Source organism: Ursus americanus, chromosome 8, assembly GCF_024610735.1.
Source record: "Ursus americanus isolate L20-20 chromosome 8, mUrsAme1.1.p, whole genome shotgun sequence".
In the NCBI taxonomy this organism is placed as follows: Eukaryota; Metazoa; Chordata; class Mammalia; order Carnivora; family Ursidae; genus Ursus; species Ursus americanus.
The window spans coordinates 8,853,119-8,868,854 of record NC_142134.1 but is presented as its reverse complement, the minus strand read 5'-3'; the positions used below and the strand labels follow the sequence as shown (position 1 = coordinate 8,868,854).

At 36.7% G+C, this 15,736-nt stretch overlaps 1 protein-coding gene across 8 annotated transcripts in view; it reads left to right on the top strand.

Moving 5' to 3' along the window:
- PDLIM5 (PDZ and LIM domain 5) overlaps nucleotides 1-9,349 on the top strand; it is a 201,011-nt gene extending 191,662 nt beyond the window's left edge. For all 8 annotated transcript variants that reach the window (XM_087863978.1, XM_045792084.2, XM_087863977.1 and 5 more), the window contains 3 exons: nucleotides 1,334-1,454; nucleotides 4,379-4,494; nucleotides 6,105-9,349. In XM_087863978.1, coding sequence (XP_087720104.1) covers nucleotides 1,334-1,454; nucleotides 4,379-4,494; nucleotides 6,105-6,194 — 327 coding nt within the window. In that variant the 3' untranslated portion in view covers nucleotides 6,195-9,349. The remainder of the gene's footprint in view (nucleotides 1-1,333; nucleotides 1,455-4,378; nucleotides 4,495-6,104) is intronic.
- Nucleotides 9,350-15,736: the final 6,387 nt, after the last annotated feature.

Here is a 15,736-nt window from a genome sequence, read left to right as displayed (position 1 = left end):
CTTAAAACCAAATGAGGTTCTAGGAAATGGAAATCTTATCCTCATTGCCTTAGAGATGGGCCAGAAGTTCACTACAGAGACAGATTCTCTGGATTGTGTTTTAGTTGTCTGATTTCCTATTAGAGAAGAAATAGTAATCTGTCTCAAGGATAGGGAAGTAAATGCCAAAAGCCTTGAGAAATGATTTGGTTCAATGTACATTTGTTGGACATGTTCATGGTAATCTTTTTGGATCTAAACAACTGGCATTTTTCCCCCAGTATCCTTCAGTAGTGAACTGTGGCGTTTTCTAAGGCTAATAATTTTCTCTGTATCATTTTATTTTATTTTAACAATTTTTATTATAAAAAATATTTCACTCTACAGCAATTAGAAAATACCAAAAAATGTGAAGAAGAAAATTAAAATGACCTATATATTTTACCAATCCCAGATAATTCTTAATCTTAGGATGTATTTTTTTTCCAGTTTGCTCTTTATAAGTAATTCATGTACAAAATTGTAACCATATTTTATGTGTAAAAAAGAGGACTCTTTTTGGGATAAATATTATAGAAAGAGTAAATTCCCATTTTGTTAACTGTTCTTCAAAAATAATGTTTAGTGTCTCCATCTCTCTCAATCTAAAGAAATGATTCCTTGCAAAACCAGCTTCTCAAGACTTCTTTTACTAATTAAAATCTGATCCAAGTCTTTAATACTGCTATTTTTAACCATAGGGCCATTGTTGACTAGAATCCACACTTCATGGTTCAAATTTTAGACACTCATTTGAGTGTGTGCTTAGTGTAGTCACAGCTGATTTCCAGAATCCTAAACATGTGTTAAACTGATTGGATTATACTGATTATGTTATTGCTTCCATAATGCTCCAAAGCACAGGTTTGTTTTAATTTTCAAATGTTTTGCCCTTTCTCGTGACATTTTCTTTTTTTCCCCTCCGTGACATTTTCAAGATAATACTATGAAACCTTTGTAAGTTAATGTTCCCTGACACCCTTTTGAGAGAAAGCAGAATGTTTCATAGCAAACACTTATGAAATGCTTACTTTATTCACCGCATGTATAATGTTTAAAAAACACAATAATCATTCTTTAAATAAGTTTATTGATGAGTATTTATGGGAAACACACATACTGTATAGTGTATCAGTTTAGACGATTTGTGAGTCTGTCCTTAAGTATCATCTGTTACTTAGAGGAAAAGCTCGTGGTTAGAACAAAGCATGTTTCTACTTTGGGTCAGTTTAAAAGGGCTGTGTTGGTACAACTAGTAAAATAAGCATTTGTGTATTGTCATCTTTCTTTACATCCAATTACCTTTCTGTAACAGGAAGTCATCAATGCTTTGAAACAAACTTGGCACGTTTCCTGTTTTGTGTGTGTGGCCTGTGGAAAACCCATTCGTAATAATGTTTTTCATTTGGAGGATGGTGAACCATACTGTGAGACTGGTAGGATCCTAAAGCCATTTGTTTCTTAAGTTTTAAATAAAGATAAAACATTAACCGTTATATTACTATAAAGTTGAAAGGAAATGTTGGGCAAAGTAGATTTCCTAACTCTTTCAGGGGCATTTAAAGCTATTCTAAATATATAGCAAAAAACTATATAAAATTTCTATGTGACTTTGTCAAGACAGACATTCCCAACTTCATTAAGAGAAAGGAGCATATAAGCATTACCTAGTAGGAAAATATTTTACTTGAATCCCTAATAGTTTATGGATATGAAGTCTACCAAATTGTGTAGCTTAAAGCCACCACTTACACTCGAAACAGTGACTTTTCAGTGGTTTTAAACATGAGAAATGATCAATTTTTGAACGTGTTATTGATTTGCCCTTTAAGGCAAATGTCTTGACAATAAATTGGAAGTCCTTTGTTACTCTTACTGAATGGGAGGGTGATCTTGGTTTGGATTGTTCCCTTAGTAAAATTATTTTTGATAAACTGGGCTCTAAGGACCAATCTACTACATTTGTCTTATTAGTACCCGAGCTCTGAACACTTCTTTTCTTTCCCAGGGGCAGTAAGTGAACTTTCATAACAGTTATTTATTAATATTACTCTTACTTAGGTATTAGTACCACACATATGTTTCAAAAAATAAAATATTTTCCCTTTATCATGCCTACATTCACTAGCACTGCATTTCCACTGTGGAGTTTTATTGTTGATCTGCCTTCAAATTCAAAATGTGGTGCTGGAGGAAGGGCATATTGCATACTAGTTCAGATAAAGGAGCAGCCAACTTCTAATTCGAGTTTAGTCAACATCACTCGGACCCTTTTTTGCTCACTTAGTTCCTTTTAGCTCCTACTTAGGACCAGTCTAGATCTATGCCAGACTATCCACCAAGAAACTCTCTGGAAATTCCAGGGAACTATCCTACCTATGGGCTATTTTGGGACAGGATGGCTACAAGCTGCCTACCCTGATTAAATCAGAATATTTCACATTTGTAATTTCACCTAATTCTTCTGAAGAAAGAGCTTGTTTGTTTTAAAATTAAGCTTTGCAAGACATTTTGACTAACTGGCAGATAGTCCCTGTCTAGTCAAATAACATACAAAACTATCTAGCCTTAATACCATATTTAATGTAGTCTAAAAACCCAAAAATTGCTTAAAGAAAGGGAAAATATTATTGAAGATTTATTTAAATGTCATTTCTAATCAACTTGATCTATTTTTGTTGTATTTCTTTAACCTCCCACATTTGTTATTACCCAGACTTTCCCATCTCAGTAAATGCCCCCACCGTCCACTATCCCAAAACCTAAGATTCTGCTCTTTCCCTTGCTCTCGCCATATCCAATCTATTAGTAAATTCTAGCAGTTCTACCCCCAGCATATATTAATTCATTCATTTGTCTCCACCTCAATAGTCAGAATTAAATCCAACTCACTGTCTTTGTTTGGACACTCTAATCACCAACTAAAATGGTATATCTTCTTTCCCCGACCCTCAGATAGCAGCTATGATAATATTTTGCTTCAATGTGAATTAGATTATGCTTCATACCTCTTGCTTCTGCTTGAGTAAACACTATACTCCTTATCAGGCCTGCTTTGCCAACCTTATCTTCTACCACCTTACTTTCTGTCACTGGATTCTAGGCATACCTGGGCCCTTTGCGTTTCTGAACGTGCTAAGATTCTTCCTGCCTCAGGGATTTGTACTTGCTGTTTCTTCTAACTGATCTGTTCTTCCTCAGCTTTTCTGTGGTGATTTTTTGTTTTTTTGTCAAGTCTCGGCACAACTGTTACCTCCTTAGAGAATCCTTTCCAAACCCACCTAGTTAATGGAGTGTTACATACTTCCCCCAACTTTCTGTATCACATGACTATTTTCTTCATTGTTCTTGTGACAATCTGAAATTATTTATTATCACTTACTTTAAAAATATAATAAATGACAACATCGAACTCCCAGTGAGAATGTAAGCACCATAAAGAGAGCAGCGACATCTGTCTTCACCACTATACCCGCCATCAGTGCCAGGCACACAGTAGGACTCTATGAACATGTGCTGAGCAAATGGTGCTAAGGAATATTGAACATTGTTAAGAAAGGTAAATCAAGTTGGAAATTGAAGTCTACTTTCTGCTCCAGCCCAGGTTGGAGTAAACACAAGTAGTGAGAGTAGCTGCATAAAAGAAAATTGCCAGTAAATTCTAATTTAGTAATAATTAAGAAACATCTCATCATTACTGCTTTCTTCAGAAGGAAATCCTATTAGTATTTTATAGCTGTAATCTCTGTCAAGTAAATGGTGTTCTCTGGCTAAGGATTTTTGGCATGAAGTCATAAGATTGAAAGGAAATCGCAGCAAAAGAGTAGTGGCTAATACTGTTATGATACAGTCCGGCTAGAAACCCAGTCATGGCACTTATTCATGGAAATTTCTTGTGACATTTTTTTCTTCCCTACCAAGTCAGATACTCTATGAAATGTGCTGATATCAGATATTTCTTCTTGATTTATATTCTTTAGTCTTAGTGTTGCTGGTTTTTGGACGTTCTCTTGTCTTTTGTTAAAACAGTCATGTCTGTTGATAACTGATCAGGGAACAGAGTTATTCTTCATACGTATTTGGACATTTAAGTAGCTGGAGATAGGTGAGAAGTATTATGTGGAAAAATGGAAAAAGGACATTAAGTTATGTAAATAATATTTACCCCAAAGGTAACCTGAAACATGCTATGCATATTTCTCAAGCCAAACATGTCTTCTGAACATTTTTCAGCTACTAGTAACTTTATCTTCATCTTCTCATTTAATTTCAATTTTGTTGCTGCTTTCTAGGAACTATTATTCTAAAGCTTTGACATGTTTAAATTATGTCTCCTCACCCCCACCCTGCTGCAATACAGATTATTATGCCCTTTTTGGTACCATATGCCATGGATGTGAATTTCCCATAGAAGCTGGCGACATGTTCCTGGAGGCCCTGGGCTATACCTGGCATGACACTTGCTTTGTATGCTCAGTAAGTAAACTCTTATTTTCAAATTAGAGGAGCACAGTATGGCCAGTTTTAGCCTAAGCACTAAATGGAAATAACAGTTCTTGTATCTTTCAGTCCTTCACACATAAAAGTATTTTTACAGTGATTTTGAAAGTTGTTCATTGAAAGTTTTGGCATTTTATGAAGTATTTGGCACAGAATAAGATGCTTATTCCTTTAGAGAAAATCTTATTTTTAATAAGTTTGTGTTTATAAGGAGAAACTACATATTTCTTAAAACAATAGTCCTTTACATTTTTTTTAAACTCTGTTTTATTGGAGTGTTTTTAGTAATTTTTGGAAACATGAGTGCCAGAAATAGAAACAAACAATTCTAAAAACGTATTGTTGAATTAAGAGTAGAAACAAACTATATGTTGATTTGCTTCCTTCCTTAGCAGTAGTCCATGAAAATTTTTTTTCTTTTTAAGACTATAATAAACATGTAATGATATATTTACCTATTTTGTTTGGTATTTTAATATTTTTGGTTTTATTTTTAATGATGAAAATAGCTGTAGAGATTCACATTTACCTTAAGACTTTTTTTAAAGATTTTATTTATTTATTTGAGAGAGAGTGAGAGAGAAAGAGAGAGAACATGTATGAGCAGGAGAGAGGTGCAAAGGGAGAAGCAGACTTCCTGCTGAGCAGGGAGCCCAATGCAGGGCTTGATCCCAGGACTCTGAGATCATGACCTGAGCTGAAGGCAGTTGCCTAACTGACTGAGTCACCCAGGTGCCCACTTAAGATATTATTTTTTAATTTAGAAAGTAAATATCCAATAAAGATACTCTGTTCAGATTTTGATTTTTTTTATTAGATTTAATATGTCAAATAGTTTTCAATACCCATTGTATGAAGGGAAAAAGTAATGTTAATTGAAGTCAAATGATTTCCCCAAACATTACCTGGTTGATTCTTAAATTGATCTTGTTTATCTCTTCCATCTCTTAGACTTCATGAGCTCTATAAAATACAACAACTTTTTAGCAGATTCGCTTTCTCCTGTTCTCTGGTAGAGCTGCTCCATTATACTATTGTACTTAAGAAAGGCAATAAGAAAGACAAGAAGACATAAATACAGATAGGAAGTAGACTATCTAATCATCCAGTAGCCAGATGTTGACCAGGGTTTTTACTATAAGGAACAAGAAATGAATTAAAAAGAATTCTCAGGTATTCCATGCCCGTGTGTTTGGAGGTTTAGAAATATTTGGCAAATCATTTGTATTGTGTTTTCATTTTGAGTGCTTTGGTTCCCTACAACAGGAGGCAAATTTAGATCATTGATGAGCATTTGGGAAGAGAAATTAGTTTAATGTGACCTCTTTATGTATTTTCTTATAAGGGCCTAGTAAAGAAAAATAATGATCAGTGATTTAAATAAATTAGAATGCATTCTAGGAAAAAGTCATTCTTCGTTGCTTTTGAAATATTACATGAAATATCATAGTAATCATTAAATGTCAGAGTGTCTAATACAACCAATGAAGTGCTTTGTCTTATCCACCAAATGAAAAGTCATTTTCCCCTTTTAGGCATATTTGATAAAATAATGATATTCTTTTAAATAATATCTTCTTTTTCAGGTATGTTGTGAAAGTTTGGAAGGTCAGACCTTTTTCTCCAAGAAGGACAAGCCACTTTGCAAGAAACATGCCCATTCTGTGAATTTTTGAAAGTCAACAGTTCAGGGGTGGAGAAGAAATTCGAAGAGAAAGAGGAAAATCGGAATTACCAATTAATTTTTAGATTTAATACTTATAGGAATTTTGAAAAATAATAGTAGCCCTGAAGGGATAAATTCCAGCTTTAAAAACCAAGTCTATGAGGAAATATTTGGCTTCATAAAGTAAAGAGACAGTTTCGCATTTATGATTACTTTTTTCCTGTATTTTCTGCCCATAAAATAACTTTTATAAAAACTAATTTCCTGGTTGACTATTAAATTCATCATAGAATAAATTAGTGAAGAATTAAATTTTAGAATAAAAACCTCTAACATCTATGCTGAATTAATTATACTTTCTTTCCTTGTTAGGTAGTTCTGAGTAAATCTGTAAAAGGCAATGAAAATTGCCTTACACTCTATCAATAAGTAAAATGTATTTTTAAAAAAATAGTGCTTATCTTTAAAAGAGGAAATAGGAGTTTAAACAGAATTTTATCAGTAGTAGGTATCAGTTTAAAAAAAAAAAACTGTATGTGCTTTTTTTGGTCTTACTGATCATTCCAGTAGGTAAGACTAATAAGATTTTCCATCAAAATGTGCCATGCCAATAAGAGATGTTACATATTTCTCTCATCCACCCCCCAAAAAAGCCACCACATTGCTTACTAATTTCAAATATTTGCCTTTTATTGAAATATAACCAGTTCTGTTCATTGTATATGTTTTATCACCTGTATTAGTCAAACTCCCATTTTTTCCCCTTCCCTCATGCTGAGGTCAAGAGAGTTAGTAGAAAAGAGTGAAGTTAGGAATTATGGGAAATCTGAGGACTGTAATCAGAATTGTTAAAAATTCTCCCCTTTTCAGACAGTGAATCCATTAGATCAGTTTCAGATTTGTATTACTGACTGATAAAGGTTTTAGAACTCTCTTTGCAGAATAATTTTTTCTTTAGTTCTACATTAGAAAAGTAAAAGATTGACTTGGGGTTGTGATAGAATCTAAGGATTGTTTTTTGTTTTTGTTTTTTTTTTCTTTTAGTAGTTCTCTCTTAGTAATAAATAAACCACTTCCAAATGTGATCATGAAGTTTGGAAAGCTTTTATTCCCAGAGATTGATAGTATAGGAGGGGAACGTGATCAGTTACTCACATTGGCTTGTTATTTGTTTTATTTGGGGAAAAAATTATATAGATAACCCATGAAGACGTGAACAACAGTTGTGAAATTGTGAGAAAACAGATTTTGACATTTGACAGTTTTTCTCTTTGTTTCCGGAATGGAGGAAAGCCCGTGATCCCACTAAGGTAAAATACCAATATGTCTGGGGCAAGGGGCTTTTAAAGTTGAGACAACCCCAAGTCCTCCCTGCCCCGTAACTCACGAACGACTTCATTTCCATTGTGTGATGTTTGTTGTAGAGGGAGGTTTTAGGCTCTAATATTTGTTTAACCTCCCTAAGAACTTTTCAAGGCATCTGTCCTGAAAGCTGTTAATTTATGGTCTAGCAGATTTCTCTTATATGCAGATAATAATTAACTGGGAGTCAAAGCATGAGAAGGGTGACATGAAGTGGCTTCACCAGTAGCAACCCCGAACTACCTCCTCACCCTGCATCTGTAGGGAGGCAGGAAGTTTTACTCTTGAAATAAAGTGCTGGAACTGCATTGTGCAGTATTTCTCGATTGCTGCTGAAACCACCTGTAGAGTCCGTGCTGGCTGATGTGCGTTGTCACACAGCTTCGGGTCAGCCTCTTGCTTTACACAATATAAAATAAATCGGTGGTTTTGTTTGGATGTAGTAGAGATAATTTTTGTTGTTGTTGTTGTTGGTTGTTTAGTTTTGCCTTTATAGGTTCTATGCCAAGATAGTATTTGAAAAGTCAGTGGCATTTGGGTATTTCCTTTCCAGAATTTTATTTGACCTGGATTTCTTGCTAAGTTACATTACATTAAGGATGTTGTTTTTATTAGACTTTTTTTAGTGCACATTATTCATGGAGCATAATGTTGCATTCCTCTCAGTTTTATCCCTAAAAAGATAACATTGCTTCCTAATTTATCATTCTGTGCTTTGCCCTTTTCCTTTGTGGCAAAGCTTTATATATGTTCTAAACCAGTTAATCCTGTGAAATAAATATTGACTATAACCCAGAAGAATCTCTGTATTTTCCAGTGGGGAATGAATGCCATATTTAATACACCAGCGTTAATCTTAAAATAACTGGCAGAGCACTTTATTCTTCTGGTGAGCTCCCTGAATATTTATTTTTCTGATTATAAATATTCCATGTCAGTAGCATTTTTTTAATTATTACCTCTTTGCTGTAGAGCATTTACTTTTAGCCTTTCTTGATGTATATTTTGGAATGCTGTACTTAGTATGATACAGATTAAAATTACAGTATATGACTCTTAAACATCCCTTACTTATATTTCCCAGATTCAAAATAGTAGCAATAGGTTCCAATTTATAACATTTTCCCAGACTTACAAGGGCTGAGTGTTGCCCGCTGGAGTGGCAGCCTAGAGAGGATCCCCGCTGCTTATGCTTACAGGAGCATGCATATTTCTTGTTGATTCAGGTTACATTTAGAGTCTAAAACTAAAGCCTAGTCATTTGGTCACAGTATGAAGACAAATAGAAATAAGAGGTTGAATCTTCAAAATATTAGTGTAGCCTATGGTTGAAATTATCTACAACAGAAATGTTTTCATGGTGCCGTTTTCAAGGGGTAGTATATTAGGACCACTTTCATAGACAATAATTCCTTCCTCTCCCTTGTACAAGTTTGAATCTAGTGTTATATTCACATTTCTGTGAAGCTTAGAGCTTTTTAAATCATCTCTATTGAAAGGAGAGGCTTTTCTGACATAAGGGAAGGGAAAACGGTGAATAATTTGACACAAGTCTAGTCTGGCTTCAGTTTGTCATCCTTCTCCTCCAAATGTTTTAAGGTATTGGGTTTGGATTCTCAAAGTATCATTTGCCTTATCTGTTAATCTCTAATTTCTGTTTCTTTACATTTTTACGTTTGTATACATCTGTACTGTTTTGCTTTTGGATCCATTTTCTAATTAAAAACCACGTGAGAAATATAATCAGTATAGTAATACCTTAATGTGCACATATTCAATAAATAAGTGGCTGCAGTGATAAAAGCAAGCTCTCCTGGTTTTTCTTTGTTGGGTGCAATTGGTTTCCATTGGAGTCGTCATGGGAATAAAATAGTGTTCACAGGACAGGAAAAGAAGTAGTGATTCTTGGGAGAATCCCACTTTTATGATATTCGCCTATCAAAATGTCCCAGAAACAAAACATTTGAAAAGATTGTCACATTTGTTCTACTTTAATCCATTTTTATGCTCTGCATGTAGCATGTACACGATACGTGTTTGTAAATTAATACATAAATAAGCCCCATTGTTTTAGAAAATATTTACCGCTGAAACAGTTTATTGGAATAACCTGTTGTATCAAGCACTGTATTGTATCATATTGAAACAACATAAGTCATCATCTACATTTTCACGCTTTAATCAACCAGGGTACGTTACTTCATGGTTAACTCATCCCAATCTCATTAGTTAACTTTTCTCTAACTAGGTAGGCTCATCTAGTCCTCATTTGTTTATTGGTTTGAGTAAGATTTTTTTTCCAACTGTATAAAGTTAAGAGGAATGTTCCTGTTGCAGGCTGTATATTGGAAATAAAAGACAAATTCAAGTCTATTTGCTCACAGTATATTAAACTCCAGAAGCCAAACTTATAAGGGCATCAAGTCTGCATTTGACATTTTAATAGCTGCTGTTTGGTTTCTATCAATCACGTCATTGCACATTAAAATGCACCAACAAAATAAGAGATCTGTCATTCCTTCGTTAAGAAACAGTAATCCAGTGCAAGATTTATAGGCTTAAGACTCGACAGTGTGTGTTCACAATAAATCCCCATTCAGTGCTCAAACCAGAAACAAGCCTCCCTGTCGTTCAGTGTTTTCTGGTCAAAATGTCCCCAATATAAGATTATCAAAGGTTTGCTTACAGAACTACATATAAAATCCTTTTTGCCAGCAAAAGCTTAATTTAGGTTAGCGGTTTCCCTTTTTGAGTACTCTCAGACAAGATCTTGGTTATATCAGAAACACATAGGTACTGATGTATTATTAGCGGGCCTGGTGTTAATTAGGGAGAATTACCAGAAATAGTTTGCTTCGTGGGAATTTATTACAGAATCACACTTGACTGATGGCAGAATAGGAGTTGCTGAGAGAGAGCAGCTCCCACTCATAACCACTAATTAATAGGGTGCCAAAATTCCGCAGAGAAGGTTTCATCCCGAGTGTGGGAGCCGCACAGGGAAAATGGTTCCTTTGCAGTATTTAAAATTTAAAAGAGGAAAGGGGCTAGGACGCATGGCTACCCAACCGAAATCTCAGACTGATACAGTTTTGTGTTGTACTTATGAATGAGAGCATTTAACTCGGAAAGTGCCGAGCCCAAAATGTTGTGAAAGAATCCCTTTCCCTCCAAAAGTCAAACGTAGCCTGTATGTTTATTATACTAAGGAGATATGCAAAGGTATTTTTAATGTGGCAAGTGTCTGATTCACTCAACTGTTCATTTTATGAGGAGAGTTTAGAACAAACCATTTGTCTATGGCATAATATTACTGAACTTTTACTCTTTATTCCATGATTTAGAAACTGTCTGAGGAGGTGGTGAGATTACATCAATGATTAACAAGAAAGGTGTGGCTTCCACACCTTGAACCCAGAGTTGAGGAAAACAAGGTGTGTTTAGTGATTGGCACTAAAGGCAGAGCACTGGGGGAGCCCTATTAATGAAAGTTGGCCAAGAAGGCAATTCTTTTCCTTGTGCTTGTAACGGCGTGTAATCACATACAATAAAGCTTGGAGCCATTGCTTAGTGTGGAAGAATAAAGCATTTCCATGTCACAAAACCACTGATCGCTGACCTCAGGGAGAAAAATAAAACAATTTATAATTCACAGAGAGTATAATTTTTCCATTTCTCTTCAGGCAATGTAGTTCCCAAGGAAAATGACTTCTGTGCCAGGCCCGCGGATTGATTGACACGGTCTCTAAGGCATCCGTGTTTCAAAAGGACAAAGTTTCTGTTTAATAACTGGGTTCCAAATTAGTTTTTCATCGTGTTCTAATTGTCACATTTGCTCTCTGGTTCAAATATACTTAGGTTTGTTTTTTCTTCTTTGTCCCCCCCTTTTTTCCTTTGCTTGTAAAGCACACACAGCTGGTGCTATTCTAAGCACTTACTCAAAAATACCATTGTTCGTTTAAAGTATTTTAGTAGACTATAATATCTTCAGAGCTGTCTTTTGATTTTTTTTCCCCTAGTGTATCACTGATATGCCAAACTTCCCTTGGTAAATAGGAAAGTAACTTGAACTCCGGTGACTTATCATACCAATATTAGTTTTTGTGTAAGTAGAAGTCTTTGCTTAGGTGAGCATATATAGAGGTCATCCGACCCCAGACGTTTTCTCTATTCCTGTTTGCTTGAGAATCCTGACAATCTCAAGCTTCCTCAGTTGAATGAAATGGAGAAGAGACAAATTCTTGGAGCTTGGCAAGTAGGAACTTTGAAATATAAATTAAAGTAATCCTAGATTTATCAACTGAAACTTATCATTTGTTCTGCTTTGTGAAATTATTACACTACTGCTTAATAATTTTTCTGGTACTATAAATGCTTTAGATAAAAATGAACTTAATAAAAAGTTGAGAGGCACCAAAGTGAACCCAGGACTTCTGCCCCAAGAAAAGGTATTAATCAATGATGTGAATCTATGAGTTTGCTTATGTCTGACTGTCCAGAAGTTCTGGATGATCTTTAACAAAGATGGTGAGAGTATAAATTAGGGCTTGGAGGGAAGTGTGTTTGATTATACCTGGTGGATCAGATTGGGTCCAATCAGGAGGCCGAAATCATACCGAACTTAGCAGGAGACGTTTAAAGAATTATTAAGCTATGATAGGAGAATAATTGTGAATATGTAAAGAGAACTCAAAGGGCAACCTAAGATTGAGAGAGAGGACCCAAGGAAGAACAACCTTCCAATGAGTACCCTTCTCCATGGCTGGAGGTCAGACTTTGTTGGAGAAACTGTGATTGCAGCCCACTGAATGACAGAGAAGTTCTCTGGTTGCTGAGGCCGGCCAGAGCTGTTCTTCAGTTACCAGGAACAAAGAAACAACCCTCCAGAACACAGGTAATCCCAGGTTAGGTTACCAAGTTTAGGTGGGTGGGTGTGCACAGGAAGTTGGAGTGTCGCTATGTCCTAAAATACACAGTATCCACATCGAGAGAACTGCGGCAAGGCGGTCACTGGCCCAGGGCAGGGATGTGAAGTCACTGAGGAACTGTGCGTTCTGGAAGCTCAGCTGGGGCAGAGCTCCACCAGATGCCCCCCACCTCAGGCCCCATGGATGAATCAGGCAGCTGGAGAAGGAAAAGCAAAATGCAGCACCTGGAACCAGGAAGAGAAGCTCTTGACTTCTGCACTATTCCTTTGTCTCCCTTGGCTGACAGTTGGCAAAGCTTAACACCGCTCACTGTAAAGGAGAAACGCTTGAAGAGTCCAGGTCACTATCACGGGACAGGTTCTGAAGGATGAACTTGGAAGTGAAGATCAATACATTGATAATAGGCACATCTGGGTACAAAACGAAAACTTTACATTTTTAACTAAATCAAAACCTCCATTATTGTTGGTGAACTGGAAACCCAAAGAAAGTCTTCTAACTTCATCCTTTATTGTCAAAAATCCTCTGTTAATTCAATATGCAAAGTAAACATAATGTAGCATTGATTGTGTTTTTCAAGGTCTACCCCTAAACATCCACTATAATGGAAGTTCTGAGTATTTAAGAGATTTATCAGATGTATACTAAGATATAACCAAAGGGTTTTTCCCCCTACAGTTAAAATGAATAAGACATTCTTAATTGGAGGTTTGTATTAATTGGGATTACTGTTAACAGGAAGTTTTTTGGTATAAACCCCAAACCCTATCATATAGAAAAATAGATTATTTTCACATTCAGTAATGGAAAGCAAAGAGATTAATGATTTCCCCTTCACAGTAAACTAAACCATGAAGGATCAAGCCCAGTGGATTATAACAATAACTTACATTTCTTATACCGTCCTCTACTTCGTGTGGATATTAGCTGTCATGCTAGGGTACGCTAATTCCCTGTAAGGTTCTAATATCTGGAGAAACGGAGAGTCAACTATTTTTAACCCAAATACTAGAGATGAGAAAATGAAAACTCTGAGAAATAATTCTCGAAAAACATACAGTTATTAAGCGGCAAAGCTCACACTTAGACTCCTTACTAGATTAGAGAGAACATTTACCATTTCATCCACATTGTCTTACAGTCTCTTTTATTAATAAGGGACAATTCTCATATGTTCCGTTAGGAAAGGACAGGTTTAGAAATTACTTAATTTTGACAGACTGTGTACAAACTTAAAAGGCGTATCCGTCTGACCTGCGCACTTGCCTGCCGCACAGGCGTCTGCCATCGGACCATGGGCCCGTCCCAGGTGATATTCATGCCCTGGCTAGCCCTGTCCGTTTGCTGTTCTTTGTGCTTTCTCCGCATTGCAAAGAATCCCAGGAATACCGAAAGTCGGCTGGAGGCATAGCTAACACCGAACAAATGAGAAGGCCGCAGGAACTGCGGTGAAAGCGACTTGTGCCCACACAGGTCAACAGTACTATTTATAAGATGTGGGAAAGCAAGTCAGGGTGGCCAGCACCCAGCTCATTGCTGTGTGATGCAGTTAATTCCAGGCTGTGAGTGTGAAGAGTGGAGGATGGAAAAGGTGAGGCCTCGGTGAGAAACTGCACATATGTCCGATTATTCTGACAAGGTTGCCTAAGATTCTTTTTTTTCGCTCAATTGAAACAAAATCTCTCTGCTGTTTGGTAATGGCAGGCACCGCTGCTGAGTCCACTAAAGCATAGCTGGAAAATCCAGCTGCCCTCACATCTGTTTTGTATGACCTTTCAATCATCAGCAAATACTTCTGCCACTAGGAATGGGAGTCTGGGTAGGCTACGGCTCTCTGGCTTTCTAAGCTATCACTACGGAAAACATATTGAAACAAAATTCACGCATGCCATGTACCATGCCCAGAAATTATAGACTTGTCTGTGTGGTGTTAAGGTTTTGACCTATCAAGAGTGCTCACACCTGCTTCTTACAGTCAAGTTGTTAGTCCTTTGTTCAGAAAATGAGACATATTATGAAATATGTGAATGGGCTTTTATGGCTTAAGACTTAAGTGGTTAGGATCTCAAACTGGTTCAAACTAAAATAACGTTGATGAACTAGCGTGTTTTAAGACTTCTAACAATTACATTTATTCTACGTCAGAAACCTGTGTGACTTGCCTTTCAGATTCTTTGAAAACCATGACTTGGTTACTAATGCTTGCTTGAGTTCCAGGTTGTAAGGAAGTGTTCTGAAAACAAAAAAGTGGGGGTAAAATCACTAAGGAATCTCTTGGAAGGATGATGATAAAGTTCACTCTCGTGCGAATTACGACGGGAAGCCAATGGAAAATGTGTGAGTTCGGTTTTCTCTCAAGACCAACTTGGGCTGTTGTCAAAGGAGAGCATGAATGGTTATAATGAATACAGGAATGATATGTGAGTACACGTGTCAGGTGCTTAAAGAGAGCAGCGTGCTTTAGGTGGACCACGGGCCTGGCACTGACAGACCTATGTGAGTGTGAGCGTCTCCATCACGCCCAGCCTGAAATTACAGAAGAGTTAACAAGCAGGCATTTGGGTCATCTCCAAATCAGTGGTGGTGCATCTTCCGTTATTTTTCTTCAACATCTAATGCAGAGGGAAGACTGAGCGCTTTGTTAGCAGGAAAGGAGGAGGTGTAGAATCCCTGGAAGTAGAGAGCCACCCCTAAAATGCTCTGACCCACTTAGCTCTCCCTCATAGTCGTCCACCCCACTCAGCAAAGGAGCCCTGAGCCAGGATTCAGCTGGTCTTGCTCCAGAATCTCCCTTAGGAGTCTCTGTCCCTGATTCTAAGCTGCTTATCGAAGAATCCCATCAATCCCCATGGAGTTCTCGCCTCAAGAACTGCCCTAGTAAATTACAATTCTCTCCGTCTCATAATGTTTCCTGTGATGTTTTAGAGCTTCTCCTGGACTGGCACCCAGCACAATGGACCAGTAGACCAACTTCTTTGACTGTGTTCCCTCACTTAAGAGCCTTCTAATCTTGGAAAAGCTACAGAACTTGGTTGAGCCTGTGGTTTTTTGTTTTGTTTTGTTTTTCATTAGTGTGTCCTTTCACCCTCTCGGAGGATAGTTCTCCAGTGTATTGGAGAGCTGTCACAATGCTCGAATGAGATTGTGTATGTGAACGTCGAGAGCTACAAAGGACCTATCTAGCCTTTTCTTGAAGAGATAATAAGATACATTAGTCAAAAAACAGATTCAACTTGTTAATCCTTGGTTCAGAAAATGAGAC